Source organism: Hippichthys cyanospilos, chromosome 5 (assembly GCF_059441005.1).
Source record: "Hippichthys cyanospilos isolate Australia breed blue-spotted pipefish chromosome 5, RoL_Hcya_1.0, whole genome shotgun sequence".
NCBI lineage: Eukaryota > Metazoa > Chordata > Actinopteri > Syngnathiformes > Syngnathidae > Hippichthys > Hippichthys cyanospilos.
The window spans coordinates 16,555,697-16,573,792 of NC_142373.1; the positions used below are offsets into that span (position 1 = coordinate 16,555,697).

The 18,096-nt window shown below is 39.9% G+C and overlaps 1 protein-coding gene across 4 annotated transcripts; it reads right to left on the reverse strand.

The window, feature by feature from the left end:
• Positions 1 to 188: 188 nt before the first annotated feature.
• glra2 (glycine receptor, alpha 2) lies at positions 189 to 17,042 on the reverse strand. Of its 4 annotated transcripts, none has more exons than XM_088414353.1 (9): positions 16,847 to 17,042; positions 16,524 to 16,645; positions 11,483 to 11,550; positions 7,885 to 8,078; positions 6,208 to 6,290; positions 5,886 to 6,023; positions 5,596 to 5,810; positions 3,486 to 3,635; positions 189 to 2,114 (listed from the first exon to the last, which is right to left on the reverse strand). In XM_088414353.1, the coding sequence occupies exons 1-9, from the start codon at positions 16,924 to 16,926 to the stop codon at positions 1,833 to 1,835; spliced, it is 1,332 nt and encodes a 443-aa protein (XP_088270479.1). In that variant the 5' UTR covers positions 16,927 to 17,042; the 3' UTR covers positions 189 to 1,832. The 4 variants fall into 4 exon arrangements, with proteins under 4 accessions (XP_088270479.1, XP_088270477.1, XP_088270480.1 ...); XM_088414351.1 differs by having other exon boundaries at positions 7,885 to 8,108; XM_088414354.1 differs by lacking the exon at positions 16,847 to 17,042 and adding an exon at positions 11,627 to 11,694 and having other exon boundaries at positions 7,885 to 8,108; positions 16,524 to 16,587.
• Between the last annotated feature and the right edge of the window lie 1,054 nt (positions 17,043 to 18,096).

Here is an 18,096-nt window from a genome sequence, read left to right on the forward strand (position 1 = left end):
TCGCCGAGATGAGACTTTTTATCTGACCCGCAATCTTTCCCAAGCAGAATTCATCTGTTATTTACGTCATAGATGAGAATCGATCTAATATGGCGTAAAAGCAATATAAATTGTCGCTTTTTTTGTGTTTTCCATAAACGCGCGCTGGAGAGCTGACCTTCTATGAGTGGAGAGAAAAACGAAGCAAATGTGGTGCAGTTATGTTTATTGATGTTCAGGCGGTTTCAATAGTAGCATTCAAAGTTCCTCAGGTCCATTAGCAGTCCTATAGAATGTGTATTAGGCGGTTTCAGCGTCGTCCTTCCGCCCACTGCCGCGACTTCGTGCAGTAAGTCTCCATCCGACGTGTCAAAAGGTGCACAGTCGTTCCCAGACGCGTGTATAAAAAGGTCATTTATTTTTCAATTAACCCAAGCCTTTCTTCAGTCGTAGATCATTGGACAAAAAAAAAAAAAAAGAAATTTGGTGCATTTACATGGACTGTGTTACACTCAAGATGCTCAATACCCCTAAAACCGTAAAATGTTTCAGCAGTTTGAATTGTTCAAGATTTAAAGTAGAAACTTGATTCCTCCCTAAACTTATAAAAAATACACTGTACATCATTGCCCCAACACTTTCATGCACACATGAATCAAAATAGAAATTGTGTGCCCGCTTGAAGATCAGGCGTTGAGGATTTTACACTCGTGAAGGGCACAAAAAAAAAAAAAAAACTGTTCCAGAAGCCAAGAAGTCAAGTTCAAATTGGGAAAACTAGTGTCCCAAAAGTCACTAGTGTTCTCTCACCACATCGCCGTTTGGTTATTGTGACTTCATTCTGTCGAGGGATTTCATCGATGACCATAACAGTTTCTACTGCAGGTTTACGTTGCTATTTTTTACCATTTTTTTTCCCTTTAACTCAAGACCAAACAATCAACCTCTGCTACAGTGCTTCTCAATTATATTTTGTATTTATTTTTATAGATAAATTATTTTGATATATTTATATTTTGCCAAGCCCCCCTTTTGAAGCTAGATAACAAAAACCAAAGCACAGGAATCCCATCGTCGCAAAGTTCACAACTTTTTCTTTTTTTCTTCTTTTTTCACTGTCGGAAGATAAAAAAGCTACCATTTTTGATAGGGTTCCATGATTCACTTCCTAAAGAGTGAGAAGGTTACATTGTAGTCGCTTGATTGCTCAATGGGAAATTGTCATGTTTTGATGTCGTCCATATTGTGTGTTCTTTGTGTTGTTTGCTTAATGATGATATCAAATATTCAAGTAATCATGTAACCAAAACCTACAAATTATAGACAGTGTATATATATATAATATATATATACACACACACATATATGTGTATACATTTATCCTTTTGAGCAGGGATCCTTGAATTATAAATGCACATCCCTAGTACAAGAGGGCTGCACGTGCTTTTAGTCAATTTTTATCGTTTTACAGCATATTGTCTTTAAAGGAAGTGATCTGATGGTAGTATAATATAAAACACATTTCTTTGATAAGAAGTTACTCCCGTGGCCACCTGGAGAAATCTCAGAGGCTCAAACAAACCAAGCGACCGCACGGTTACAAACGATATCTTTGCTTTTGTACTTGTACAGACCTCAAGGCAAAGACGTGTTAGAAAAAGATTTGGTCCACCGTAACCGGAATGCTACTAAACCTTGAATTTCTCCATCCCATTTTCCTAATTCCGAACCGGCTGATGCATAACCTGAACATCGCCGCAAGATTGCCGAACATTAAACATTATCCCTGAAAAAACATCACTCGGCATTGCTCTCCGACAAAACTATCTCAGTCCAAGCGGAACGGCGAGTGGTTACTTTTTGTCGATGTCCTCGTGCCTGATGACCTTGTAGGTGATCCAGTAAAAGACGTTGAAGATGAGGAAGGCCAGAGGAAAGGCAGCTCGAGAGATGGTGTCTATCCTCTTGGCCCGGTCCACAAACTTCTTCTTCATGTTGTCTGTGTCTTTGGGGACGGACGGCTGGGGGTTCGCTGCCGGGGCTGCGTTCTTAACAGCTGAGCCATCTTTAGTTGGCAGACACTGGTTTATATTGTAGCCAGCGAAATTAAAGCGTCCGTCACGCATGTCTTCATCCTGAAAAAACACGTGGCTGCACATTACACACCGGATGGCATAAACTAGGGCAGTCATCTGCGTTTGACGATTCACGTTGATTCGAAAATATTTTTTACGTGATGGGAGCGTCTCTGAAATCTCCGGTTTTCACATCATTGCCGATGGGCTTTGAAATTGTGGTGCAACGAGTGATATTTGATTTGTGCTGATCACGTACGACGGTTTGGGACACGCATGTTTCACAGGTTGCTTGAGAAAAATTCCAAGTTCACGTGAAGGGATAATTTAAGCAGAAAATTTTAAATCTCTGCTAGATCATGTCTGTTGCATATGTTACAATTTTAGGTACCTCAAATTACGAATAAAGATAGTATTTTTCTGTTTTTTTAACTCCTCTAACTGTTAATTTGGTTTGTGCCGTCCACAACAAATTTCCATAATGAAACATCCTGCTGACACAAAGGCTAACTTCAAAATATTTTTATCTTGAAAACAATTTTTACCAATGCAAGCACACTTTTATTTTGAAGTTGGCCTTTGCAAGGTGCGATGGTTTGCCTTTTCCGCAGTTTGCTTTGTCTTATTCCAAGTTGTGTGGCCATCACATAGTTGCTATCAAGATAAACACATTACAATCCTGTAATCATATTTAATAGCTATTTAAGGATGCTAATAAACCCGGTTGTTAATTATGCTGTCATCTCACGATACGGCACGAGTCTATAATCTCTCGTAAACATTGTTTCAACACATCTGCAGCTAATTTGTATGTATAATTGCAGAAAATCCTCAGGTCATGAACGGGTTTTGTTCCCACGCTGATGACGTACCCCAAATTTCTGCATAAGTCAGTATTAAGCCTTTAATACCCCGAAATACACCCAAAATGTCTCTCCAAACTTTTGATGACATTCGTTTTCCTTTCCATCGTAATGGATTTCCTCTTGACTGGATCGGCATCGCTAGAAGATTCTGCTTTCTTTTTTGGGGCCATGATGTGAAAAAGGAGGTTAAAAACGGCGACGATACCGACAAAATTACAGAGCACAGACACTCTACACCGATGGGCTACTGGAGACAAAATGGCGGACGAGACTCAGACGTCGTAAAGTCGAAACAACGTAAGTCGAGTAGAAAATAATTTTTTTAAGATGGCCAAATGACTAACTCAAAGATTTATGTAATAGTTTCAGCATTATTTCAAGAACACAAAAATGTTGTCAGTTTATCTATTCATGCATCGTCGTTTAAATCCCCAAATACCCGCAGTAAACATAACAGGAATCCAAATGCTGAGCTATTTCACTGTTGACAATAATTTTCTTGTCTTGTAACCCCCAACGCGCCTCCGCAAACTTCTTCTAAACAAGGAGGTTGAGAAAAGTCTACCTTGTGATTCTTCCTTTGTCTTCGCCTCAAGCGGAGGAACTCTTTCTGTTGCCTGGAGACGAAATTAACCCCGGCGTATTCCAGTAACGCCGCAAATACAAAGAGCAGACACACCGCCATCCAGATATCAATGGCTTTCACGTAGGAAACCTGCAGGCGGCGAGAAATAGATTTGTATTAGATCTTCTCCAGTCAGCCAGTGGATCAATTACACTTTGGAATCAAAACAATTCTACCAGCCGCGCTTTTTCTTGACATTTTCTTGCACTAACTACAAACGTGGCTCAGTGGCGTTGATGTTTTCACCGGGGGGGCGATAATAACCGCCTTAGCCACTAACAATCGCCGAATATTATTGATACCATCATCGTGAGGAAGATGAAAGCCGTATGTCAGCATCGCCTCGCCGATTATCACGTGGAACACAACTAACTCGGTTTTATGAGGCCGCCCGATCGTGCCGGGCGTCTTTTCTCGCGAGTGGACCCTCAAAGGCCTCATTTGAATTATTCATCCCCGCACGTCTTTCACGTTTGACGCCGTCACGTTTGATGGGCAGCCTCTGCTCATCCAAAACCAGATGAATCACTTCATTCATCCTCAATATGTGCCTCCCTCATGCATTTACCGGGAACAACATTGACTTTGCGGATGTTCTCAGAAAAGTGAGTCATCGGCGGAATACGGTCCTTAAAAGCTTGTCTTCAGTTAAGTTGGAAAACGCTGTGATCTCTCAGCGGTGCGCGCCGCACAGTTAGCTTGAAAAAGTACAAAGTGAAGAGTACGTTGATAGAAACTGCACAGGTAACTGCGAGTGCATCGGCGATTAAGGTGACTTTCTCATTAGCTTCCCTTTTTCTAAAGTTGCACGAACTCACTTTGTGCATTTGGGAAAGAAACATCATGTTCTGAGCTTAACTTATGCTGGCTAAACGTACAATCAGTCCGCCATGTATTTTATTTTGTTCTTTTGTTTTCCCGTCGCTACGGTTGTCAATTTGTCACCACAATTTTTGCTGGTCCGTCATTCGTCGGCAAAACGGGGTTAGTTTGTCCTTATTTTTTTCATAGGTTTCTCGTTGTTTTTTTGTCGGCAAAACCGGCAGCCCAAATCTGATTTTGATTAATATAACCGTGCATTTAGAATTCATCTTTAACGTGTATATCCTTCAATGAGTCTGATTAAAGTTGCGTTTGTGGTATATAAATAAACACCAATCCACCTGTTTTGATCCAGCTCGAAGCAGCTATTTTGCTACTTCATGTCGACTAAAAATGACATCACAGTTGCTCAGGGCAATGACCAATCTTGCAAATGTCACATGATCAAACTCAGAAATGATCATTCACAAAAATTGAATTACAGGCAACGGGTCTTTTTCCGAAACATTTCATCCTCATCTCAACTTTCCTCTAAAAGTGGAGCGTGAGCCTTTGGAGAACTCGTTAGATCTTGGAGAAGATCCCGATCAGATCTCGACAAAGCCGTTTCCCTCTATTGGTTAAAATCAGCAGCATGTTTGGCACCTCCATCGGGTGGCATCACACGCACAGTGGGAGAGAATGTTAATCATTCTTTACTCTTCACACCTGCACACTTTCCCAGAACAAAGATGAGTGTGTTCTTATTCATTTTCTAGGAAGAAAATGGGCTTTTTTCCCCGACGTTACCACAACTGGCCTTCGAAAATGGGTGGATGGATGAAGTAAATACATAAGAACAAACATGTGATCAGATAATAGCCAGACATGATGAAGTATGTGGTTCATGTCACAGGTATACTATGTTAGTCCACAGCCTTAGCATACTGACTTTTGTTTTTGCTTGCTCTCTACAATTTCCTACAACAGTTCTTCTCCATGTTTTTTGGAACGGAGTCATTATTACGCAAATGACCAATGACTTAATGTTCCAATTAATTTGCTCTTAATTTGAAAAAGTACAGTTCCTGACTTGGCAATAAAAAGCATTACCTTGTTAAAGTCTCTTACCCCCTGAAGTACCCTCATGCCCCCCCACCCCACAGACAGACGGCTCTTGATGCCTTTCTGCGTTGAAAAAAACTTGCCCACAACGCCCATGTAAAAATGTTCTACCACTACCGCATACCTTTGGAAGAGAAGCTCTGGAACCGGAACTTTGCGTGGTCATGGTGAGCACAGTGGTAATACCAAGTGCTACTCGGGCAGGGGCGGCGTCCATGTTAATCCAAAAGGACACCCACGAGAGGATGACAATGAGGAGGGAGGGGATGTACATCTGGATCAGGTAGTAGCCCATCTGACGCTCCAGATGGAATTTTACCTCGATGCAGGTAAATTTGCCTGTTGGGAACCCATCAAAAACCACATCAAGGGGTTGAGCTATGGTCCATATACATCACAGTAGCAACTACTGACCAGTGTTGTAGTGCTTGGTACAGTAACCCAGCTCCTTTTCCTCCCTCATGATGAACTGAGGCAGCGTCAGACCGTCTGACACCTGCACGGCGCCGTTCTCCAGCCACTCGAAGATTAAGTCGTTCATGGTGTAGCCAACTGCAGGAAAAAAAAATAAAGCGTTTTTTCGTAATTTATTAAGCTTCATGAATTAAAGTCCAGGCTTTTTTTCTCATCGGATTGAACGATTGGACCAGTCGTTAAGGAAACTCCCAGATTCCCCGGTGGCCACCACGCCCCTCGTTCTTCGGTAATTTATTGCGTTAAATAAGTGAATGCTTACAACTTTCCAGTTGCATCGTACACGTCTGGACATCCATGGGGAAGTTCTTCAAATCCATCGGGCAGGACAGGATGAGAGTCAACCTGCGATGTCAGCGGTATACATCAGAACAAATTAAGACAGAAACAATCGAAAAGAGGCTATTCCATTCCGTTGAGGTTAAAGTGTTGTGCGAGCGGTAGTCGTGTTCTCGCGTCTCTCGCGAGCGCCACTGGGGAACATCAGCAAGGATTCACTCCAGCGGCTTCCAATCACACTTTGATTACTGCAACTTATTGTCTAGCTGATGCATTCGGGTGCCCACTGGGCCCCCCGCCACGAACAGCGATGGAGGCTAACTAGCTTTCATCTCTGGCGTCGACCCGAGCTGCCTCTACACCTGAGCACCACTCAGCCCAGAGCAGCCGCCGTAATAGACTGAAACACTTTCGGTTCTGTCGAGAAGATTGAATTTGACTCCTGTTGGACGTCATATGGAAACAGAATGAAATATTTTCATACGTACACTGTTTGTATGGCATTCATTCAAGTTCCCAATTTGCCTTTGAATTTTTGGAGTCCTCCAATCAATCTAAACCTCTCTAAATCTTTTGATCTTTAACAAACCCCTTCAGAGATTACCGTGCTCTTTCCGTCAGAAGTCTATTATGAAAAATCTGCATGCAGAGAATTATGGGATGTCAAAGGGGCCAATCACAATGGGATCAAATCTAATTTAAACTGTCCCCTACAACCTTTGATGTTGAAGGAGAAGAAGAAATGAGCCAACGCTCACTTTCTATAGTCATAACTCGGTTACCTATCGCAAAGTTAAACGTTATCTTTAATTAGTTTTATAGAAAAAAAGGAAGGGCACTAACCACTTGTGCAGGATACATTACTACTAAATACTGATGAAACTGCAATACTCTTGATGATAATTCCTATGATGATTTCATAGGGTCTGTTAAAAGTCATATACTGTTTTCATTGTTAATGTTTTGAAATCCATACATGTCACTTTGTGACCATAGTTCATTTTAAAACTCTGTTAGGATTCCGCATCCCGAGCCTGACGAAGCTTAAGGCATCACAGGTGTAGTTACTCTATCCAATGCTAGGGCTACCGGAAGTGACACCATATAGCAGACGTGCGTAAACGTTTTTGCTCCAAGATCTACTTTTCCTATTTTTTGGGGGGTGTATGTGACATTTTTTCTGTATTTCAGGCACTTTGATGCACCTGGTTATTTTTTTTTTTCTGTTTTACACTAACCTGTGACATATATAAACACTGTAAAACGTAGTTAACAGTTGTTGAAAGTGGATTCATACTCTCTTTTTCTCTTGATAAATATTAAAAAGGATACAGTTTCAATTATACATATCCAACTTTTATACATAATCGTATTTATAGTAGTGCAGTGGGGGGTTAAAGATTTTTTCTTTCCTTGGGGAGCTTTCTAAAAAAAAAAGATGGTCCAATGTGACCATGTGGAAACAACAGTAAATTGGAAAAAATTACCTGCAAAACAAAATCACATTTATCAAAATTTTCCCCTTGACTTGGAGGCGGCCAGAAGCTACGACTCCGCCCCTGTTCTGCATAGTCATTTGTCGCCAGGTAGAATTTGTACTACAGAATCCAATTACAACAGTCCCGCTTCCATGTTATTATTATTTTTGGAGCTTTTTCACCTGATACTGTAGAGGACGTTCCCGTTCTTGAAGATCCTCAGCAGCTTGTTGTCCGTGGTGACATCGTGGAAGTTGGCGCCCTTCTCGTTGGCAAAAAAAAGATCGGGCTTCCAGATGGAGTCCAGCATAGACGGGTCCAGGTCCAGAGAGGAATCTGGGTATTTGCTGTACGCCAGCCGGGGGTCATTCCACTTCTGCCGCAGGAAGATATTCACTCTGTAATCCTGCAGACACGACAAGCGGCTTTGCATATTTTTGTGGTTCCGCTGTTGGGCTTTTAGGAGAGGGAGCGCGCTGGTGACACAAAGTCAGTCATCTGCATTGTTTTTTAATACAATGGTTCCTCTTATTTAGTTTATTGGGAAATTGTAGTAAAACACATTGCAGGGATCTATCACAGACAACAGTAGTCCCCGCGAAATGATCATCGGTGAGGAAAATTGGCCCAGAATTGACATTACTGTTTGTCAGGCTTTGACTTTGGCAAGGATATTATTTCCAATCCTGTTGCGCGGTTTTTGTTACGATAAAGATGAAGCAATTACAGGAGATCTATTTGACTTGATCTGTCGCTCAATATAGCACTTGAAAAAAAGGTATGACCTCAATCACCTTCAACATCTTATCTCATTTAAAATCAATAGGAATTTTGACTGAATGAAAATCAATGTGGATGATCAATTTGAATGGATTACAAGCCCAATAATTGTTAGTACAAATAACCCAACTATTTGTGATATTTAACCCTCATGCAGGATTTCGTACAATCATTTTATCTTCACATCAAAGGGGAAGCATTGAAAGAAGCCACTATGAAGCTGAAATTTCACCCAGAAACTTCAAAATGGCTCAACCCATTTTACCAGGATTGTGCCATCTTTGGCTAAAATACTGCAAGAATAACGCTGAATAAAATGATCCAAAAAATCGTATTCACATTTTTTGACATTGAGCCAATAGAATGTGTCAAGCTTAACTAGTAGAGAAATTAGCATGCTCCTTTAGATCCTCGCTAATCCACAAGGCTTCCTTTGTTGCAATTTATACATTCATTCCAGACACTGGACCTCTAACCTTTCTATTGAAAAATCAATAAGGCTCTTGCTTTGACATGAAAAATAATAGTTACACTAAATGTATTCAAGATCAGTATTAGCTAGTGTGCCCTGCAGAAAAAGTCATTTAATCTGACATTTGATATTAGTTTCCACCACCGTAATACGTCGTATATCCTTAAACATCCATTCTTTTCCTTGCACTATTGACATATTTCGCCTGAGGGTTTAAAGTTCAGTTTCAATTCTGCCCACTAGAGCAAAGAAAACAACAATGGGTAGCGTTGGATCTAATCAAATTGAAACTACCTCTGTTTTCTTGGATCGCGTATCCTTCAAAATCAATAGTTTTATTGTAATTGCCACAGAGGGAATCACGCCTAAAATGTTCAATTCAGTCGAGTAAAGCACTGTTTCATGTATTTATCAATCTGACATTCAACCTCAGCTACAAAAGCAAATTGGGGTATATATACATTAGGGATCGCCCGATTATATGACGGGCCGATTATCGGCACCAATATTACGCATTTTGACATATCGGCTTTTTTATTCAATCTGATGACTGATAACTGATTTAAAACTGTGTTAATATCATGCGACTATTTAAATTTTCAGTTAACTTTCTAAAATTTGGTTCCAAAGATCGATTTTCTGCCTTTGTGGCTACTACTAATAATCAATATCAGCAAGGAAAAAAAATACTATCTAATACACATTACATAATGTGTATCCGTTATAATTTCTCGTGGTCATGAGAATTGTCACATTTTATACCTGTCGCTTCGTGGGAGGCTACAACAATTTTTTTCAAATCATTTGGCACAAAGACAGCAAGATGCATTCCGGCATGCTGACAACAAACAAAAACAATCCAAAATTAACAGCACAAAAATGAAAAACCAACATAAGATCGACCGTAAAATGAACGGCGAGTGGAAAAGAATCTTTATCATCCAGTTTGCCTTTGCCAAATATTTTAATATCCTGCCCGTTTAAAGAGGCGGCATTCCAATTTGCAACAACTTTTCTCATTAAGCGCAATCATGTAGGAGCCATAATAGAAAGCAAATGATGTGTTTATTAGATACGGAGCGCGGAGAGCAGCAAAGCTCGGAGCAATGGGAAGCATGTGTCACCGCAATGACACGCTCTTATGTTGTTTGACATTTCATCAGCGTGTTGGCGCCTTGCGAGCGTTCGCGCCCGTGTCGGAATCCATGTAATTGCCAGCCCCTGCGTAAATTAACATCCCCCATTCACGATCTAAGCGGTGATTAGCGGCCATTATGAAGTCTTTGCTGGTGTGTTGTCGTGCGGCCTTGCAGGTTTTTTGTATTTTTATCCCAAGTCAGACAAGCGGCGGGGATATTTTAGCATATCAGCGCTTTTTAGAAGCTCCAGCCGCCACCCGCTGTTATTGGCTGGCCTTATGGAGATTTACCAGCTGGGGTTTACTGTATGAATTATTAACTTGGATTAATGAGGAAAAAATGGTAGCCGGAAGCAAAACGTGTCATTTGAATTTGCTGCATGAGCCACCGACAGAAAAAGAAAAACATTAGAGACTCTGATTTTCCACATATAGGAACTAAAGGAAATAAAAATATTTGTTAATATCGTCATACTTGATTTATAATTTTGTTAAATATTATAAATGTGCTTTGTATAAGAAAAAGGAACTATTGGGGCTTTGTCCTTTGAATGTAATTTTGCTTTGTAAAATCTTCTTGGCACTTTGGTGGCCGAAAGTAGATGAAACTAGGGCTGGGCAATATTGAGTTTGAATAGTATAAATATGAATTTGTTCATAATAATATGAATTTGAGCAATATGACATTTTTTTTCAACCCGGGCAGTTACAGTTTTAATCCATTTTAATCATAGTGATAAACCCGACAAACATAAACTGAACCGAACTGATAAAAAATAACATTTAAATCGTGTGCAAAATGTTCAGACAATAATAATGTTTACTGATTTCAAATTGGTTTTAATGTAAACATTCATTCATAACTTGCTTAAATGCTATAAATTAGTCTTTCTTCTCTTGTAAATTATTATGCAAAACGTTTTGATTTTCAAATTCTTGAAGACAAATCAATTGAATTAATTCATACTTAATTAACTCAATCAAAGCCAGGAACGTACCGTATTTTTACATTTTTTTTACATTTTAAGAGTCCAGACATTCAAATCCAGATAGTTAATTCATTCAATGCCAGAGACGTATTTTCACGTTTTTTTAATTAGACATTTAATCCCAGATACCAAAAAAAAGACGTGAAAATACGTCTATGGCATTGAATGAATTAACTATCTGGAGTTAAGTACGTGGGATTGAAAGTCTGGACTCAAAACGTGAAAATACGTCTTTAGGTTGTTTTGAATCACTTTAATTCAAAACTTTAAGTCCAAATGTGTAGTACCTCAAGGCACCAGTGTGTAATATTTTGTCATTGGATGATAAAAATACCGAGCACAAAAAATGAAAAGGTGATGAATTCGTGAATTCGCTTGGTGTTTCCGACCCCTCAACTCACCATGGTAGTTTCAGCTATTGAACCGAAGCTGTTGATAAATATGTTGCAGGTAACGTTAACGGGCGGACCTGCAGGTTGAGGGACAGATAACACATGGACTCACACTTGTGCACAGTAGAGCAGCCGCAATGCCGGAGAACTCACCATGGTCGTCTCCGTGACCGAGCCAAAGCTGTTGATAAAAATATTGCATGTAACGTTTACGGGGGGACCTGTGGAATGGAATGACAATGACACGCCTTAAGCACACTGATTGGGGCGGGATGACGAAAGATGAACGTGCTTCTTTTCGGCCTCCTGGACTTTTCATCAGGGACGCCATCTAATGAAGTCTAATGAGAGCTTTAGTAACATTTTTGCCCCTTTTTTGTTTTCGTAACGGGAGCTATGTCGTCATTGAGAATTCAGAGATTTCTTTCCAAATACATTTTCTGAACGCGCCTTTTCGCACAGCAGAGCTTTTCCCCCGCAAACGTGATATGCAGTTAGGGTGCTAGCTTTGATATAGCCCTTAAATTCATCTTATCGTGTTAAATATAGAGAGCCTCATTGTAAGCAATGAGTGTGTGCACCTCACACAAAGAATGGCAAGGAAGCATTTATTTGGTTTTCGAGTCTGACTTGGCTGCCAGCGTGCTGACGGGGGCTTTGCTTCAGAGCGTCTGCCCTGTCTAGCGTGTCAAAGCTCCTAGAATACATTCGGATATGGAACATATTCCAGCAAAAAGTATATGTATGTATATATATATATATATATATATATATATATATATATATATATATATATATATATATATATATATATATATATATATATATATATATATATATATATATATATATATATATATATATATATATCGGTTCAAATCCACCTTCCTGTGTGGAGTTTGCATGTTCTCCCCAAGCCTGCGTGGGTTCTCTCCGGGCACTCCGGCTTCCTTCCACTCCGCAAAAACATGCATGGCGTGTGAATTGGACATACTAAATTGTCCTTAGGTCTGATTGGGCGCATGATTGGTTGTTCGTCTCTGTGTGCCCTGCGATTGGCTGGCAACCAGTTCAGGGTGTCCCCCGCCCACTGCCCAAAGCCAGCTGAGATAGGCGCCAGCAAGCCTGCGACCTCTGTGGGGATAAGCGGCTATAGAAAATGGATGGATGGAAGTTTATGTACATTTTTATTTGACTTCACTGTCATACCGGACAACTATGGCTGCAAGGTGACCCCCCGATAAAAATGAGTTTGACACCTCTGATATACAGTATATAAAAGCCATTGTCTCCGCTCTCATATATTATATGTACAGTACGTGGCATTCTTTTTTTTTCATCTTTCAAATTTGGTATAGTTGTTAACACTATTTCTCTGTTGTGTGTCAAATTTAAAGATTTCCTGCCAGCGGGCCATTAAGATTCCTAAGGGTTTGGGATGGTAGATGGCATGCGTTCTAATAATAAAGTGGGTGAAATTGCATTTCGAATGCAGTTTCCTTATCCTGTGAGGAAGCCATTTTACCAAAATCCCCCAAACAAATGTAAACAGCTCTTACATTGGATCTCATTAGATGGTGTCCTCATGCGCCTAATGTTGCGGCCAGAGAGTGTACGTGCTTTGATGGACACTTTTTGATGTGCCAAAGTGCTCATAAAAAATGCAAGGACTCTGAATGTCCTCATTTCTCTCAAAAGTCCCAAATTAAGCGTGAAGTCGTGTGACATCGCTTTCCACTCAATCTTTCCGGCGCGCCAAAAAGCTTGCCTTCCAGTCTCCAATCGGATCGCTTCCTCGCACGGCGCTGATGAACGCTCAACTGAAAGTCTCCTCGCTCGCGTTTGCCATCTCAAGTCACAGAAAGTGAAGTTGTCAGCCTTTGCCGCTGCCCTTTTCCCTGAGCTTTCCTCATCAATATTGCATCGGACGTTGTATTAATATTTGCCTCGCTTTGTTGTCAGCTGACTAAGACTTAACGGGCAGAGCAGGAAAATAAAAGCAGCTCACAACAATGTCAGCAAAAGAAAATCTAGGTCATCCTTCAGTAATGCAAGGCGCTTGTCAAAGTGTGACAAGCGCGGGGCGGAAATTGCTTCTTGTTAAAAAGGTGTTGGAATATTACGAATAGAATGTCTTTTTAATATCAGTTAATAAAGTTCTGGAATTAAATTAATGTTTTTTTCAAGGGGGAGTCAAGTTAAAAAAAAATATTCTCAATAATATGTTCTCTGCAGCCACACTTGTCCAAACGCAAAATTCAAATTAAAATTGTGTTTGTAGGATATAAATTAAGCAGCAAAATCAATTCATTTTTATCTGTCTCAGGAGGCGGCCATTTTGCCTCCTGCTGTCAATGGAAAAGAATTTCTCAGTTGCTCAGGTAACAACCAATTGCAGCTCGGCTTGCAAATGTCACATGACCTAACTCAGAAAACAGGTGAGCCGTGATTGGTTTTTGCATGATTCCTGCGTAACTGTGATGTCATCAGCCTGTGATAAAATGGCTGCCCTTTGAGATTAAAAAAGTGGATTTTTAATGCTAGAATGAATTCACACTTGATTGTAGTTGCAATATAACAAAGTTACCGCAAAGTTACAGCAATTTAATTGAAAGTTGTTCCTAAAATCTTAAAAAGTTGTACTTTTAAGAAAACATAGTTATTGTATGCAACATAATGAAGTTACCAAGTTATATTACTGGAATAACGTCCTGCTTCAATAATGCCTTGGCTCACAAGTTTTGTAAATCTATTTACTCTTATTAGAAATAATGAAAGAAAAAAACAACACAATAGAATGTAAAAAAACAAACAAAAAAAAACAAATAAAACTACCAGTAGTCTGATTTTTTTGCATTAGGACAAGCTGAAAGACAAAACTATAATTTTAGTCTTGCAGATGTGCCTTTAAGGGGCGTGGCCTCGTGATTGGTTGCAGAAACTCCTCATTTGGGCAGCTAACTTCTTGCGATTGTTTTCATTTTGTATTTTTGTGTTTGTTTGGGCTTAAAGTAGAGAGAGTTTGAAAACAACTTTTCTAAAGTATGACCATTGTAAAATTGTGTTTTTTTTGTGATGTTTCTGTCATTATGGTGTAAAAAACGCTTTATAAGTCCACCTCATTTACCATTAAATGTGTACATGAATCCATAATATTTTAATAACTTTATGCAGATAATTCTGTAAGTTTTCCTGTAATAACGTTCCCCCACATCACAGTATTAAATTTTAGTCATGGTGCATCTTCAAACTGACTGATGATAATTAAAAGAAGAAAACAAAAATCACACTTCTTGCTGTTTACTCAATCTTTTGCTGTGCTATTTGACTCCAATTAAAAACTAAAAAAAAAAAACAACAAAAAAAAAAAACAGCTGGACTCATCCCTGCCCAGCGGAGGCGTCTTGTCGCAAGCCGGGCTTCTCCTCACGTTTCCCAGTGACAGATGCTGTTTGTGTCTCCACAGCATCCCAAGAATCGCAAGATGGGAAGCCAGCAGCCTTGCCATGGGGGCACCATCCATCAACCCCCCCCCCCCCCCTACCTGCCTGCTTGCTGAGAGCGCTCATCAAGACCTCCCTGCGGAATGTGGTATTTACTCTCATTTGTTTGTAATGCATTTGTACACGTGTGATGATGGAATGGGGGGGGGGGGGGGGCATGCAGCGCAGCTATGGGGTGAGAGGTTAAAAGCCACTCCATTTGGGGACTAGGATTTGAATTTGCAAACATAATATAAAACTTGAGTTTTGATTGACACTGTCTCTGTTAACCCTAACCCTAACCCTACGGCTTTTGGAATACAGTGGGGCATATCTGCAGTTTTTTTAACTAACCACCAGGGGGCAATCCCCTAGTAACCAAGTATTGATTTTGAGTTTGAATTGCTATTTTACTCGCCACCACTCTCCACTAGTAAACACAATCAGGCCTGTTAGTGTTTTGTTGGTGCAGTATTCTAACAGTCTGAGTGTGTCAGTGTAATGTGGAAAATATAGTGGTGCTGCTTTTATTTCTTAACATGCAAGCATGTTCAGTCTGATATTAAACTTATTACTATCTGGTGCACCCTATGCATTACAAAATTACATTTTCTGTTAAAGTTTAAAGTTTGAAAAATACGAGTCAGGAATTTTTTTCCATCACTACGCGACAGTTTTCTTTTCGAATTAAGAGCAGATGAATTGGAACATGAAACAATTTAATAATTGTATTTTTTTTACTCCTTTGCAAAATATTGCATGCCTTTATTTTGTTCATCTTATTACAGATGCACATTGTCATTTGTGAGTCGTGATGCACAAAACAGATACATAATGTTAATTGCTGAAAAAAATATGTCTAGAGATGCCACTGCAACTATAGTTCTAAAGTTCCAAACAACTCGGACAGACTCTCGATTTGACGAAGCCTCGTCGAATCACGTGAATCGACGGCGGTTTGACACATAGCAGCAACAAAGAAGATTTGACTTTGGATACATTTTCACCGTTGTAGTTTGTCCACATCAATTTATAGCATTTCACATCGAAGAAAAAGCATTGAAAGAAGAGACTAGGGGGCTGAAATTTCACCTAGATGGTGACAACATGTCAAAGTTCAACCTGGCACAGCCACTTAGTTATCCCACTACCAGTAATGTGTCATCCCTTGTATAAAATACTGCCAGAATGACCTGAAACAAAATAGCCCAAAAATGGTCGAAATACTGCACAAAGTTTCTAATTACTCTCTGGTATTAATATCTTGATTATAATCAATACTTTTTATGTTTTTGCATTTACGCTTTTCATTAGAGTTGTTGCTAAAAAAAATGCAAACTATAACCACAATTTTGTGACAGTGTCGATGAAACTTTATGCCGACGTTTAGTTAGATTTGCAAGTGTACCTAATGAAGTGGCCTGTGAGTTTCCACCGTAATTAAATCACAAGTAGCGGCTATTCCCTGAATAACAATCAATCAAAGAATGTATCCGTGTTTACTTGCCTCTTTAGGGTGTGTTAAAAAAAACAACAACTATAAAGTTAATCCAAAGATGAATGCGAACCTTTAAAATTGGGACGTATCCGCGCGTCGTAGCCTGACGTTCGACCCATGAGCGAGTCCAGAAAGTCGGACGGAGACATGTTGGACGAAGACCGGGGGTCGTGCTCCTTGGCGTCCACGAGCCTGCAAGACAAAGTAAAAATCTGAAAAAAAAAATAAATAACATGATGGATAGAATTGTGCTGTCAGGTGGGTGGGACCGTGCGTTAAAGCGCATTACGCGCGGTGCGATTTCTCCATCTTTTGCGTTGTCATTTCATTCAAATTTCTGTTGTGCATGAGAAATCGGCGGTAAACTTGCGTCAAATCCCAAGCCGGTTTTACCTGAAGTTGAAGAGTAAAGCTCCCCAGATCATCAGCGAGGAGGGACGCATTCCGGGTGCCGTCTTTTTCACTTCTTCCATCTGTCAGTGCTCACCCAAAAAGCGCTCTCCTCCCGCATGGCCAAGCTCTTGCGTGGTGCATTCCACAGCATACTTTCACTCTTCCAAAAAAAAAAAAAAAAAAAAAACGAACAAGATGGTCGCGAGACTTAAGGAGGGGGGAAACGTAAAAGAGGGGGGGGAAATACTCCGTTGGAAGAAGCAGGAGACACGTTGGAAGAGCACTGACAGTGGAGGAATGGGTGAGGAACGCCTTTTTCTCCTTTGGACTTTTTTTTTTTTGGCATCTTTTTACGCGCACGCGCACAAGTGGCAGACGTGCGTTGGGTTCTAATCCAATGGTCGGGAACCCTCAGTGTTGAAAGAAGCATGTTGGAACAAAATGATGAATGAAGGCAACACGTGCTTTAAGTGTCAATATTAGTTTTTGTAGACTACAAAGTGACTAACTAAGCCACAATAATAAGACTACGCGTTAAGCATCCTGGTGAAAATGATGCACCACGTGACTCCTGTAGATGGTGCTTTAAGTTTAGCTTCCATTTCAATATTTATGTATTATGTTTCGTTACGTTGTTGAAATGATAGAAATACAGTTGTCATTTTTATTTGAGGATAAAAACAAGAACGTTATAGAATTGAAGAGAATTATTGTCACATGTATTGCACGAAATGGAACGCCGTTTTTTCAGGTCTGAGCAACAAAACGCAATAATATCAATATAATGTAATTCCAAATATACCATACCGAGAAAAATCAGAAATCCCTTTATCAAAACAGACAATTTGTTTCTAAATATATGTGCCTGTGACAAGATTGTGTTCTAACCCGTTTAATGTGACTTCTCTTTTCACTGAACAGCTTCTTAGCATTTGGTACGTAAGATGTTTTTGTTATTTGACGACTTCTCATTACAAAGCAACCATGCAGGCAATTTTTATGCATGAACATTAACATTCAATTCATTTTCCAGCAGTGGAAAACGTTAAGATTATTTTAGAATTTTTGTAAACCATATTAAAACAAAATATATTCCGCCCTATCTTACTCATTTTCATGCATTTTTGAAAAAGCTGCAGGCAGCCATCAGGGCGGCACTAAAGCCGCAGGTTGCCCACCCCTTTTCTAATCTCAGCATAGTCTGTCAAATGTGTGAGGTAACAAGATGTATCTATTTTGAAAAAAAAAAA

Excerpts from the sequence above, each read along its gene's own strand:
- glra2 (XM_088414351.1), bottom strand. The coding sequence starts at position 16,926 with ATGGAAGAAGTGAAAAAGACGGCACCCGGAATGCGTCCCTCCTCGCTG. Across the intron at positions 16,646-16,846 it reads GCTTTACTCTTCAACTTCAG|GCTCGTGGACGCCAAGGAGC; the intron begins GTAAAACCGGCT and ends TTTGTCTTGCAG. Across the intron at positions 2,115-3,485 it reads GACAAAGGAAGAATCACAAG|GATGAAGACATGCGTGACGG; the intron begins GTAGACTTTTCT and ends GTGTTTTTTCAG.